Source organism: Chenopodium quinoa, unplaced genomic scaffold (genome assembly GCF_001683475.1).
Source record: "Chenopodium quinoa cultivar QQ74 unplaced genomic scaffold, ASM168347v1, whole genome shotgun sequence".
Lineage (NCBI taxonomy): Eukaryota > Viridiplantae > Streptophyta > Magnoliopsida > Caryophyllales > Amaranthaceae > Chenopodium > Chenopodium quinoa.
This window is the reverse complement of record NW_018745470.1, coordinates 1942785-1956875: the sequence shown is the minus strand read 5'-3', so window position 1 is coordinate 1956875 and position 14091 is coordinate 1942785. Positions and strand designations below refer to the sequence as shown.

The following is a 14091-nucleotide window of genomic DNA, read 5'->3' as shown; positions in this document are numbered from 1 at the left end:
GACTCTTAATTTTTTTTCCCTCTTTTACTGATGTGTCAAAATTCTAATGGTGTTATATGTAGGGACAACATACAATGGTTGTATATGTATCATCTCTCGGGTTGGGTAATTAACTTTCCATGTTTGAGGGAAGTCACAATTCCCATGAATTTGTAATTTACTCGTTTACACTTTTTATTGTCAACCAAATATCTTACTCATTTTCAAAATCTCGTGATTTTCCATTTCCCCCATTTTCTTTGTGTAACCAAACAACCCCTTACTATTTTTGTTGTTGTTGTTCTATTTGCTTGCAAGTTACAGGGCAATAATGAGTTACACCGTTCAAAAACTTTTTGATCAAATTTAGTTCGAGCCCTTAATAAACCCAACCAGGCGAGCAAGGTTGAACGTGAAGAATGACTTCTTCTTCTTTTTTATGGATTCTTCTAAAATATAACATCTTATAATTAATTATATCATAGATTTGATCAATAATTGCCTTAATATAAAAATTCCATCTGAAACAATACAATTTGTGAATTAGTTCAACATGAAATCCACTAATGCATAGTTGTTTAAGTGAAAATACTCATTGGTTCTATAGACACTTACGAAAATTATGTGGTCCAAAATTATCAATCATAGGCAGACGAACAAACAAATAAATTAAACACACTAAAATAACTATCATTTCTAGGATGATAATAAGATTTATTTATTAAAAATAAGGAAATTTTCACTTTTGCTACCAGCAAAACACATGTACTTCACTTTTGCTACAGGGAAAAGTTTTAATTTTATTTTACTACCATACAAAAACAAGTTTGTTAAAAATTGCTACCACTTAACGAAATCCGTTAGAGTTCCGTTAAGTTTATTCAAAAAATTAAAAAAATAATTTTTTGTAAAGAAGAAAAACCCAGCCACCACCTTCAACTGCCAGTCCCCTCCCGTCAGCCACCCTCCCCATGTCGGAGGCCGACGCCCTAAGCGTTTCTCGGCGCCGGCGAATCCACTCCCCCTCCTCCACGTACGCAGCCCACCCCCTTCCCTTATCCCCTTCTCACTGCCCCAACCCCTATCCTGAAACTGGAAAACAACCCCCTCCTCCCCATCCCCCCACCGGAATCGACCCCCCTCTCATTCCCCCACCCTGAATCAATCCCCCTTCCTCTTCCCCACCCAAAACCGCCACCCCTAACCCTTACACACCAACCCAAAACCACCACCCGTAACCCTTAAACACCAGCCCGAAACCACCCTAAACGGGATTTAGGGTTTCGTTTATGGTGGTGTAGCAAAAGTGAAGTAGGAGTGTTTTAGTGCTAGTAAAAGTGAAATTTTCCTAAACATAATTAAAAGTTTTTGGGGGTTATTATCAGTAAAAAAACACTAGTAAAAGTCCTTGCAAAGAAAATTCACAACCAAAAAGGAGAGAAAAGGCCGAAGAGTGAAGAAAATCTTGAAAAAACTTAGTAATGAATATTTGGTGTTCGGTTTGAATTTTGACTCAAAATTAAGGGTGAGAGAGAAGTGAGAAAAGGAATTGTGTTCGACAGTTTTAGAATTTAAAATGAGGAGATCCTGAGAGAGGATAAAGGTTGTGGGAGAGGACATATTTTTCTTTTTAGGTTTAAATATACAAAAGGGTATAATCATAAAGACTTTTGAAGGGGTTTAGGTTATGCGCCAAAATTTGGTTTTATATTCGATTTTCGGTTTTCTACTATCCAAAACCAAATCCATATTAAATTTTTTTTTTCCAAACTATAACAATTCAAAAAAAAAAAAAAAAAAAAAACTAAATCGAATTACTAATTTATATTGATCTTCAATTCGCTTCAATTTTAATTTGAAAAATTTTCACCCTTACTTTCTAGGGAGAAACAAGAGAACCAGATAAAACCCCTACTAAATTGTTGAAAGTGTGTTCACATTAAAAAAAAAAAAAAAAAAACAAGAAAAAAAAAAAAGAGGAAGGAAGAACTTGCTTCCTTGATAAGAGTATTGAATGTTTGAAAAGAGGACCAGTCAACCCCGAATCTTCCACTTCACATTCACTAAAAACGCGTTTGAGTAACCCCGCCAGCCAACCCATTATTATTACAGTCAAAACCTCGCAACAACAACATCAACTCTTCATTCCATTACTTTGTACATTCAAAAAGTCCAACCTACCCCACCTCTTCTTTCAATTTTAATCCCTAGAAAACCCTTGATTTCTTGCAAATATTTTTTTTTTTTTGATTTGGGTTTTTTTTTAATCTATTAAAAAGCCTTGTTCTTGCTGCTTTTTTCAACTTATCTGAGCTCAATCCTGTTCAAAAATGGCAAAATCTGATGCATTAATCACTACATTAAGCAATGCAATCCAAGCAGTTGGAAGAGGGTTTGATGTTACTTCAGATATTCGATTGTTATACTGTAAAGGGGCACCTGGGTCTCGATTAATTCATATTGATGAAGATCATAAAAGGGATATTTTGATCTCTGATGATGTTGTTCTTCCTAATGTTTCTGTTGATATTGAGTATTCTCCTGGGAAAAAGGCTTGGGAAGCTACTCCTGTTTGTAACTTTCATGAGGTGACAATTTTTACTTTTTTTTTAATTATATGTTTATTTTCTAAGTTGGTTTTGCTTTTTGTGGTGGAATTATTATCTGGGTATTTCTTAGAATTTTGATTGATGCTGTATTGCTGTGTGTGTGTATATATATATATATATATATATGTTGAGGTTTTTTGGCTTGTTTGTGTTTATGTTGTCATTGCTTAGGGTTCCTTATTGTTTGAATTTCTCATTTGTATATTAGGAGATATGGTTTTAGAACTATTATTGTGTAATTGGACCAATTACCGAGGAGATAAAATATGGTTAGAGACTTGGTGTCAATTCCCGTCTACGTCAGTGTCTTTTGTGGCTCTCTCTACCCCAAAACAAGTGAATATAAGATAGATTTTGTATATGCTCATGGACTGTTATAATATTGTGAGTTTTGGTTTATGGGTGGTTGACTAAGGAAGGTTCACTTCAAAACCCCACCATACTGTGAAATGAGCAAGTTGGAAGTGTAGTATTATAGACTAGAGATGTCATTTTAGTCTTTATGATACAAATCAATTTTCGATGTACTTTGACAGATGGATGGCTTGGACATTACATAGGCCTAGAAACATCTCTTAAGCAGAAATCATTATCTATCTGCCACTACAGGGCCATTGTGTTCCAGATTCTGTCAAAGTAAACAATTATATTTGTAGCGATTGAAATTGAAACAGTTCTCTCTGTTATGTGATTTCTGTCCAACGCTGTTCAACTTGGACCAGTGTTTTGTAGTCCGTAACTGATGGACATCAGTCAATGCCTTATTGGGTATTATGCAGCCTTAATGCCTTGCCTTGGACCTACGAGCTCTGAAATGTTAAGAAAGGGTCATCCTGTCTGCAAAGATTGTCACATCTTAACTGGGTTTTGAATTTAGTATCTTTAGTAACCGTGTCCATCACTACTAAGGTACTATTTGCCAAGCACAAACATATAGGGTAAAAAGGGATCATCCTATCTCCTCCCGTTTTTGCTTGAAAAGACAATGTGGAGTCACCATTGAGCACAATTTGCTTTCTTTAAACTGAACGCGAGCCCAGAATCAGCAATCTTTGGTTTGAATACTCCCATTCAAAGATATCATAAGCTTTCTTCAATTCCACTTCAGTTGTGGTCTTAGAGTTATGTTCTTCCTTCCATAGAACTTCATAGATTCTAGTGCCAGTAGAGCATTATGATCAATAGCTGCTTGGAGAAGTCTGAATCAGTAATTTGCCACATAAGCAACTGAGCTCTGATGTTATCGAGAAGGATCACCCTGTCAAAAGAATTTGTCATATTGTAGGTAGAAATGTGACATTGACTTCTTCAAGCATTAACTCAGTTCTGAGTTCTGACAAGACAACTGCAAAGAAGTCTGGATTGATCATCTCACAAGATTTCTTCATTTAGAAACAAAACCAACCACACGGGCTACTTATCAGAATTGATGGTTCATACTGTCTTCTTTGATTCCATAATGGCAAAATCTGCATAGATGTCCATGTACTTCTGGCTTGGAAGCATTGGCCTATAGCTTGCAAGCCCCGGTTCAATAGCAGTGACGGACCGAATATACTATCTTTAACACTCCGAAAAGATCCTAACTCCTCCCACCAAAGCAGGATTAGTCAAAATCTTAAAACTCTGTATATTGTTTTATTTAACCAGTACACTATTTAGCTTTAAAATCAGCTATTATTTAATGTGACTCCATTATGGAAAAGGTGTTTTCAACTCCTTTGGTTTTTGCAATTTTCTAATCCATCCCTGCTATGATCCGGAAAACTAATGGGCAACAGATCCTATTTGGCTTTTATATTATAATTATATTAAACACCAACAAGTCCAATCTCAAGTTAGTTTATACTGAGCTGATGAGCTCTACTTTCATACTTTTCAGCTATGTTACTTGGACTCGGATGAAGTGTCAAATTAGACACGGGTGTCCAAGCATCGGACTCGCCCATTTTCTTGAAAAAAGTTGTGTTTTTAGTTAAAAATGAAGTGTCCAAGTGTCGGTGTCAGTGTCCGACACGAGTCGTGTCGACACGGACACGTGAGGTAAAGTAAATGAAAGAGTCCGAGTAACATAGCTTTTCAGTTTTTGCAAAAGTAGGAGATCCTACTTAATCAATGTTTTAATTTTGTAACGAAGATTCAGAAGTGACATCTTCAGCCCAACAATTGAACCCCCCCCCCCCCCCACAAAAGCATTCTCCTTATTTACTACATGAATTACTAGAGTGCTATGATCAGATGTACCTGGCTCTTAAACTTCAACTTCAGCTGAGAGTTGTGTTATGTGCCACATTGAATTGCCAATAAGCCATCCTTGTTTTAACCCTTTTCAGCAACTTAATCTTTTTGGAGTTGTTTTAAGTAAATATAGATTTTTTCAATGTGAGTTTTAAAACATTGATACATGCACCCCGCTCTTATGTCTGTGTTCAGTGAAAATGCTGTAGCTCGGACTATTGCTAGATCGATTAATGAAGTATTGTTACTCAAGGAGATATTTTACTAGTGTAATTGATCTCCAGTATTGGTATTTGGTCTTCTTGAAATTTCAAAGGTCCATACAATATATAATTTTTACATCTTTATATTGAAATTCTTATGCTGATCAGTTTTTTCTCGAGACATTTCTGTTTTTTATTAGTTGTCATGGCCTAAGTGGAGCTGAATTATTTAAGTATTTGTACTTTATTATTTGACATTGGTCTTATTTGGACATATATATTGGATTACGGAAAATTCATATATGGCTGAATGTTTAATTGTAATAAAAACTTGTTTTCATTCAGATGTCAGAGCATTTCAATAAGAAGTCAGGATTGACTGGAAGTATACCCCTTGGAAGCTTTAATGCCATGTTTAATTTTAGTGGTAATTGGCAAGCTGACGCAGCAGCTACTAAATCCCTTGCAATGCTGGGCTATTTCATACCCTTGTACAAACTTCAATTGAAATCGCAATTAGCTTTGAAGGATGAAATTAAAGCTGCAGTTCCTTACACCTGGGATCCTCCTGCTCTGGCAAGGCAAGTAAAATTAGTTAATCCTTCTGTCCCATATTACTTTGAACACATATCAGTGATATCACATTAACTATTGGAGATAAGCTGTTTGGTTGTATGTTCTTTAAATAGAAAAATATATGTGATGGGAGTTAGTGCTTTAGTGGGGTATTTGTATGATTATTTTAATTTAACTTAGGAAATAAACAATTGATAATTGGTAGGACCCTACCAAAAAAAAATGAAGTGTTTTAATCTGTCTAAACACAAATGAAAGTGATAATTAGGGATGACAATGGGTTGGATTCGGATCGGGTTATGGAAAATCTAACTTCGACCCTACAAGCTGTTAGAATTTTAACCCTCCTCCTCCTCCTTTGACTTTGTCATTCGACTCTGATCCGACTTAAAATTCCAGCATCCGACTCCAACTCTGACTCCAACCCGACCAACTTTGACTCCAACTCTCACACTTATTTTGATCTAATAATCAATAGCAGCCAAATACCTAATCAATGTCAAAAACCTGTAAATCCATTCATTGAATAATAAAAAAATATAAAAGTACATATATAAGTCAGATTTAGATCAGATATGTTACAAGAATCCGATTCTGACCCTCCTTTGACTTGGAGTCGAATTCAGTAATACAGAGTCGGATTCGAATTATTATTTCTTGGATTTGGCTCGGATCTTTTTCTTCAGATAAGATCAAACCATGGTCTGGACTAGATTGTCATCCCTAGTGAATAGTGTTCAAATCTTGGGGGTATCATATTCTATAATTTCGTTTCATACTTTCTAGATTCCTATTTTGATTCATTCTCATTTTTCTGCGGTATATTCTCTTTTTTCTCATCTTTATCTACTTAAGTTTCTGTGGTACATGCTCTCTTTCTCTCATTTTTCTGTGGTACCTGATGTTTACTTTCATTGTGGAGTATGTGTACCTTTTTAATAACTCTTCCTAAGCTACTCACTTTGTTTTTGGCTGTTTTTTATTTATTTATTTATTTATTTTTTATTTTTTTATAAACCTTTTCTTGTTAGAATTAGAGTACATCAGAATATTCACCGGATCAAATCTTACTTCCAATTGCTTATTACCATGTATCTTTAATTTAGTATTTGTAAAAGTTATGAAGATTTTATGTCTGAAATTACGTGTTGAGACGAATCTAATAGGATTCCACTTGATAATGTTTTTTCTTATACATAAACGTACAATTAAGGTCAAAGTTATGTAACACAATCACATCATACTATCAAAAGGGGACGGAGGGAGTATGTCAGTAAAAAAAATTATGGTCAAAGTGAGACCTGTAAATAGTCAAAAGTCAACATATCGTCAAGCCTGAGTAGACTATTAGAGGTAGTAGCTGTCCCACTTGGTTTTTCATGGTCTTCAATGCACACCATTCTAGTATTAAGTTATGTGTTTAAAGTAATTACCAGTAGTTGATATTATGTAATAATCATTATAATATTTTTGTAGTTATAAGGAAAGGAGTTACATTCATGGTTTACAATCTTTGATTTTAATTAATTAAAGCTCATTTGTACTGTTGATTGTGATTATGATTGTGCTGGTGAAGCTATTTGTTTTAGTATGTTATTTCTCTTTTGCCTACCTTATTCAACTAAGAAGTTGTGTCTATTCTTGTTGTCTTTCACAAAAAATTGGTTAATCGAATGGCCATTTTTCCCTCCTTTCTAGTACGGCCTTGTCTTCACCTTACTAAAAATAATATTCAATAAAAGTAAGTTTGATTTGTAAATATAATTGAAATTCAGCATAAATAATATGATCTTAGTAAAAATAATATCAGCTCAACAATAATCAGGTGAAGAGAGTACATGCCTAATAACTTTTCAAAACAATCACAAATTCACAACTCACAAGGTATATTGAGTTTATTTTTCTTCCTTTGAGATTTTTAGATGATAGCATTATCCTATTTTTATTGCTGATTGACCACATAGCACCTATAAGAAAAAGTTCAGAATTATTGTTGGGCATGCTTGATGCTTGAATTCTGTGTATGCCCTAGTAATTTAAGTTATTTTCCTCAAGAAAGTTTGATATTTCCTGGATCTATGCATAATGTTACTGTCACCTAATTCTGATTGTAGTGCACTTTACTTATTGGTTTTTGCAAATAAAAATATAGTAACAATTTACAATCATAAATTCAAAAGTGCTTTTGTATGTATTTTATAAAAACCTGAAATGGATAATTCTGTTATTTTTTTCAATGTCCTATCCTAGGAAGTCGATTAGTCTCCCATGAGGGGCGGACCTTTAAAGGGGCGGGCAAGGGCTTGGCCCCCCTTAAAATTTGGCCCAAAGTTTTTATATTTTACATCTAGTAAAAAGCCCAAAAATTACCTAAAAAAGTTGGATCAAGCGTCCAAGCTTACTTGGAGTATTCAGTTTGTCTCTTTTGCACAAATCCCAAACTCCAAAGCAAATGAACACACACGTGAAATCACTAATCACTACTAGTTAGCTGTAAATTAGACTACACAATTACAATATTACCCTTTTAGTTTTCTTTTTTGTAAATCTATGATTCTATCTATAGATAATTTTTATCGAAATTATTATTTCCTCTTCAATTTTTTTGATAAGTCTTGGCTAATGAATTTAGCTATAATCTGACTTGTATTTATTATTCATAGTAAATAATAAGGAGTACCTTCATCCACGCTTTTGAAATTATGAGTTATGGAAGTAATGTCTAAGGTTAATTACTTATTGAAATAGGATTATATAAATGATTATTTTATTTTTATGGTATTTGTATAATAATTAATAATACTTTCTCCGTTTATTATTAGTTGACACCGTTTGACTTTTACACTATTCACACACTACACTTTGACTCGCTTTTTTGATTTATAGATACGATAAAATATAGTCATGTAGGATTTTGTTTGAATCGCCTCGATGTATATTTTTTAATATCCAATTTTTATAATTTTAAAATGTTGATAATTAGAGTTATTAAGCATTTAAAACATGCGTTGGCAAGCGTGTTAATAGAAAGGTGTCAACTAAAAAAAACAGAGGGAGTATTAGGGTAATATATATATATATATATATATATATATATATATATATATATATCGTATAATTAATAATATTATGGTAATTTGGCCCCCCTAAGAAAAATTGTCAAGAGCTGAAATCACAAAATAATGATGGCTATTACCAGTTTTACGGTTTTACCACCTTCGTTTCAATTTATATGCAACGATTATACATTTTCTACTCACACTTTATGTAAAATCATTGCAAATAATTTGAAACAGCGGTAGTGTTCCTTTTTTTGAACATCAAAAGAAAGATGCAAAGTAGGGGGACCAAAAGTCCATAAAATGAGGGAAAAGAACATATAAAATTAAAATCAGGAAAGGTCCAATAGATTAAATAAGACTCGGGTCTAAGTCAAATTGGATGTTTCGGTAAAAGTTATGCAAGATATTACATGTTCATGTTGTTCAACCGTTCATGTTCTTAATATAACATAGATGATGTTCTATATATGGTATCCAATGCAAACATTTACGCTCTTTTAAAGGATAGTGAATGGTATTAAAATAACAAGAAGTATCATCAGTCTGCATGGTTTTCATGGAGTATCATCAGGAATAAGTGACAACTTATTAGGTTCTCAATCTTTGCTCTTTTTAAGGATAGTGAATGGTATTAAAGTCACAAGAAATATCATCAGTCTGCTTGGTTTTCATGGAGTATCATCAGCAATAAGTGACAACTTAGTTTCTCAATCTTCACTCTAAGGATAGTGAATGGTATTAAAGTACAAGAAGTATCGGAGTCTACATGGTTTTCATGGAGTATCATTAGGAATAAGTGACAACTTATTAAGCTCTCAATCTTCTCATAAGAAACTAATTTCTATAACGATGCCTGATAGATTTATTGTTTGTTCCATAGGCATGACCATCTGCAATACTCTAGTCATATAGTGTTTTTGTTGTTTTAGCAACTTAAGGTAGACACACACGCACAGAATCACCCTTGTAATCTTGTCTTAGTGATTTAATTAATGTTAAAAATGTTTGGTATTGAATTGGTACGGCAAATGTTTATATTCTGCTGATATCCCTTGTTTTTTTTGCTAAAAACTTGGGAATGAGGTTTCTGAATTCTGATTGATGGCTCATTTGAATTTTCTTTTTTCTTTTTCAGTTTTATTGAAAATTTTGGTACCCATGTTGTTAAATCGACAACCATTGGTGGGCGGGATGTAGTTTATGTCCGACAAGACCAATCATCACTTTTGTCGGCATCAGATATTGAGAATTATATGAAAGACATTGGGGATCAGAGATTTACAGACTTGAGAGGCCAGCCTAATGCTCCCCCTCTGAAATACAAGGACAAGGCTAGTATTGCTGCTTACCTGCTTTGCTCAAACAAAAATAATTATTAAATTTTTTATTCTTGATTGGTTAAAAAAAAAAAAAAGATATAGTAGGTGCAGTTTTTTTTCTGGGTGTGTTTCTTGTGAGGAGTGTCTCTCTCTCTCTCTCTCTCTTTCTTAAATTTCAATGGAAGAGAGGAGGAAGGAGTTCTTATTTTCCTCCTTGTGCCTCTAAGTTACTTACTAAATTGAAGTGGGCAGAGTATCAGAATGTGATAAATCAATATAATCTTGCAGGATGTTACTGTTATTTTTAGAAGAAGAGGAGGCGACGATCTTGAACAGAGTTCCATCAAGTGGGCAGAGACTGTCTACTTATCACCGGATGTAATTGACATGACTTTTGAACCTATAGTCTCTCTTCTTGAAGGAGTACCTGGTCTTAAACATTTAGCCCATGCTATTGAGCTCTATTTGGAGTGTAAGGTTCTCTTTACAAGTCACATCTACTTGATTTTCCATTTTTTTCAGTATTTCTTTCCTTCTAGTATTATGTAGTTTTCATTCTGTAAGTTTTATAGGACTACCACACTTTGCTTAAAGCATTCTTCATTACAATAAATTGTTGTCATATGCAACAGTCATCAGTAACTCAGCATACTAATAAAGACTTGTATGTTTTTACCAGTACCGTGGATCCATAATTCCATACTGTAACAACAAAGAATTAGCTGGGCATTTCGTATAGAGATTAGAGAATGTTATTTTTATGTTCCTATGATCTGCAATCATGTCTGTTAGGAGAAAAATAGGATCCCATCTGAAATAATCACTGCCTCTGTCCCGTACTAATATTTGTCCTTTTAATTTGAGATGCCACAGCTGATGTTCCTAGATATTTGTATGTATCATTCATCAATAGTTCATTAGATATCTAATTTGCTACACAAGGTTACTTTTTCTAGAACAATATTTCCAGCATAAAATTTCTTATCCTGTTAATTTAGCTTTTTTTAGTCAATATGAAATATAATTTTGGCGCGGAGGGTGTAACATACGTACCATACATAATTAACTTTTAACTACAACTTTTTGTATCTGAGATTCCAATAATCTGTACTTAGCTGCATATGTAAACTAGTTTTCCTGTGTTACCTTGTAGCTCTAGAGCATCCAATTTCACATTCCGGTAGAAGAGAATTTAGATAACGGGATAACCCTCAATATTTACTGTCACTGTTAAAAAATGTAAAATAAAGTTCACTTTGACGTATGCAAGTTTTTTTATCTCAGAAAAGTTGTCAATCATATACGAAGTAGCAATTATTGCCCCTATGTGCATTCTTTGTTGTATCACTATTCTTTGTAGAGTAGATGTGTATCTGAGCTACTGTGGGAGAGTAAAAGTTATTTTGCATCTTACATTATTGAATTATATTTTTGATTTTGTCAGACAAGCCACCTCTTGAAGATCTACAGTACTTTTTAGAATTTCAAATACCTCGAGTCTGGGCACCTGAACAAAGCAATCTGCAAAGAAAAGAGCCTGTTTGTCAATCACTTCATTTCAGCTGGATGGGTCCCAAACTTTATATCAGCCCTGAGCAGGTGACTTGTCTATTCTGAGATTCTCATGATATAATGATATATTGATATGTTCTTTGAGTCTCTTGATAGCAGGCTGTCTTGTTATGTATGAGATCATACCGTAAGGTCTTTTGTCTTTTGGCGAACCAGATACGGTGACCACTGACATTCACACCCTTCTATTGGACAATTCCAAATAGTTTACTTAAACTTTTGCAATATAAGAATAAGATAGCACTTTTTATTTCAAAATTCTCTCTGACAAACAGTCCATGATGAAATTCAACAGGTAACAGTTGGGCGTAAACCAGTAACTGGTCTGAGGCTTAGCCTTGAAGGTGCCAAGCAAAATCGGCTTGCTATCCATCTCCAGCACCTAGTTTCACTCCCGAAAATCCTCCAACCCCATTGGGATTCCCACATGGCTATTGGTGCACAAAAATGGCAAGGACCTGAGGAACAAGATAGCCGTTGGTTTGAACCTATTAAATGGAAGCACTTCTCTCATGTCAGCACTGCTCCTATAGAATATAAAGAGACTTGCATTGTCGATCTTTCTGGTGTACATATTGTAACAGGAGCCCAACTTGGAGTTTGGGATTTTGGTGCTAAAAGCGTGCTGTATCTCAAACTCCTGTTTTCAAAGGTACCTGGTTGCACCATAAGACGATCTGTATGGGACCATACCCCTTTAAATTTTACTGCTTTGCATAAAGCAGATGGTACTTTATCTAATGAACAAACTCCAGAAGATAAGAGATTAGACAGCGGCAGTGCTGCAGCAAAGCTTGCAAAACTAGTAGACTCGACAGAGATGTTAAAAGGGCCACAAGATTCACCTGGTCACTGGTTAGTAACCGGTGCCAAGCTTGGCGTGGATAAAGGGAAAATTGTTTTGAGGGCCAAATATTCCCTTTTGAATTATTGATCATTTGTGGTGTTGGTTGTTTATTTCTTAGTCAAATTGAAGCTCCATCATTTTTTGTAGTCTTAGTCAACTGGATCTGATTGATTGTATATTCATGTAATAAGTGATGTGTTCTCAATTGTCAAGCTTTATTTGTATTTCTTTTGTTTTATTAGGGTTTACAAATTAGAAGTAGTGATGTTGCTACTCTAGAGCCTCTTTTCTTTTGGTTCAGGGTATTCCTTGGAAAAAAGAGGACTTGGTTGTTAAGTGCCTGTTGGTGCTGCAAATAATGTATAGGTTTCCGCTGAATGTTGAAACATTTAGCAATTCGGGTAATTGGGGCGTGTTCTTGATTAATTTTACATTGATTTCAGGCTCACAGAAGGAAAGAACTAAAATGTTGATGAGGCCTGTAATGTTGTTTATTTCACTCTAGGTGAAACATATGAACGTGGTAGCCATTTTAGCTATAGATTTTGTGGGCGTGACGCGTAAGCTTTATTTAGCCTATCGAGCTGGTATATAAAATATGAGTTCAAATCTCGTGCACATGATTCTTACTATAAGGTATTTGTGGCTGGGGTCAAGGAACATCCTGTCTGTCATTGGCCCTCAAGTTTCTCTTCAATCCATCAATTAACCATCCCAGATTTCTAAACTCAGTAAATTTGAGTACTTTAGTGGCATCTGGAATGGATGAGGCTATAAATGAGAAAATAAAGCCAACATAAAATGAATAATTTGGCTACATAATGAGAGTTAGGAACTAAACTCCCGAGCAAGTTAGTTCATTTGATTGACCTTGACTCAAGAAATTTATATTTATATTTATTTATTATATGTAGTAGTAAAGTCTTGCATTAGCAATAGGATCGTGTAAGCTCAAAGGTAAGTAAGCCTAATGTCACGTTGGTGACTAGTGAGCAGTGACTCCCTTCGTTTTTTAATACTTACTCCACTTTTATTTTAGGATTTTTTTTTAAAATAACACCACAGATTTTACAAAAAATGGATTATAACACCACATAATCTCAAACTTTGATTATAACACCACAAAAAAAATCCAAAAATTGGATCTCACCACCTTCTAACTGAATTTTGGATGAAATCCGTTAGTGGGACCCAAGATAGACAAGTGGCAATAAGACATTGGTTTAAAAAATAAAGGTAAAAAAAATTAAAAAAAAAAAAAGAAAAACACCCTATAACCCTAACCCAGCCACTAGCCCACCACCGGCAGCCGCGACTCCACGGTCGGAGACTCCTACTGACGTCGGCAATCCTTCCTTCACCGGCGAAATCACCGCCCATCATCCCCACCCATCACAGCCCCTCTCCCCTCGCTCAAATCCCACCAATCAATCCGTGCAAATCCTTACCACGAACCACCGAAACCACCCATGTCGTCGCCTCACCGCAAAATCGACCCGGCTGGGGCTTCGAAAGTGGTTTTTGACCGGTTTGAAGGTGAAGCAGAAGTACAGGGGTGGTTTTTCAGGGAGGAAGCGAAGTGGCTGGGAAGTTCGGCTGGGTTGGGTTAGGTTTCGGCTGACTGTGGTTTGGCGACGGTGTGGGCTGGGGTTTCGGCTAGTTTAGATTGGGGTTTCGATGGTGTGG

General features: G+C 35.0%; 1 protein-coding gene across 1 annotated transcript; it reads left to right on the top strand.

The window, feature by feature from the left end:
- The first annotated feature begins 1509 nt into the window (after positions 1–1509).
- LOC110715034 (MACPF domain-containing protein CAD1-like) lies at positions 1510–12786 on the top strand. The gene is made up of 6 exons (XM_021893607.1): positions 1510–2567; positions 5375–5610; positions 9803–9998; positions 10275–10458; positions 11431–11585; positions 11854–12786. Exons 1-6 carry the CDS (start codon positions 2310–2312, stop codon positions 12490–12492), a joined length of 1668 nt encoding a protein of 555 aa, XP_021749299.1. The 5' UTR covers positions 1510–2309; the 3' UTR covers positions 12493–12786.
- Positions 12787–14091: the final 1305 nt, after the last annotated feature.

Coding starts and splice junctions, on each gene's coding strand:
- LOC110715034 (XM_021893607.1), top strand. CDS start 2,310: ATGGCAAAATCTGATGCATTAATCACTACATTAAGCAATGCAATCCAA. Junction 2,568..5,374: donor CTGTTTGTAACTTTCATGAG/GTGACAATTTTT, acceptor GTTTTCATTCAG/ATGTCAGAGCATTTCAATAA. Junction 10,459..11,430: donor TATTGAGCTCTATTTGGAGT/GTAAGGTTCTCT, acceptor TGATTTTGTCAG/ACAAGCCACCTCTTGAAGAT.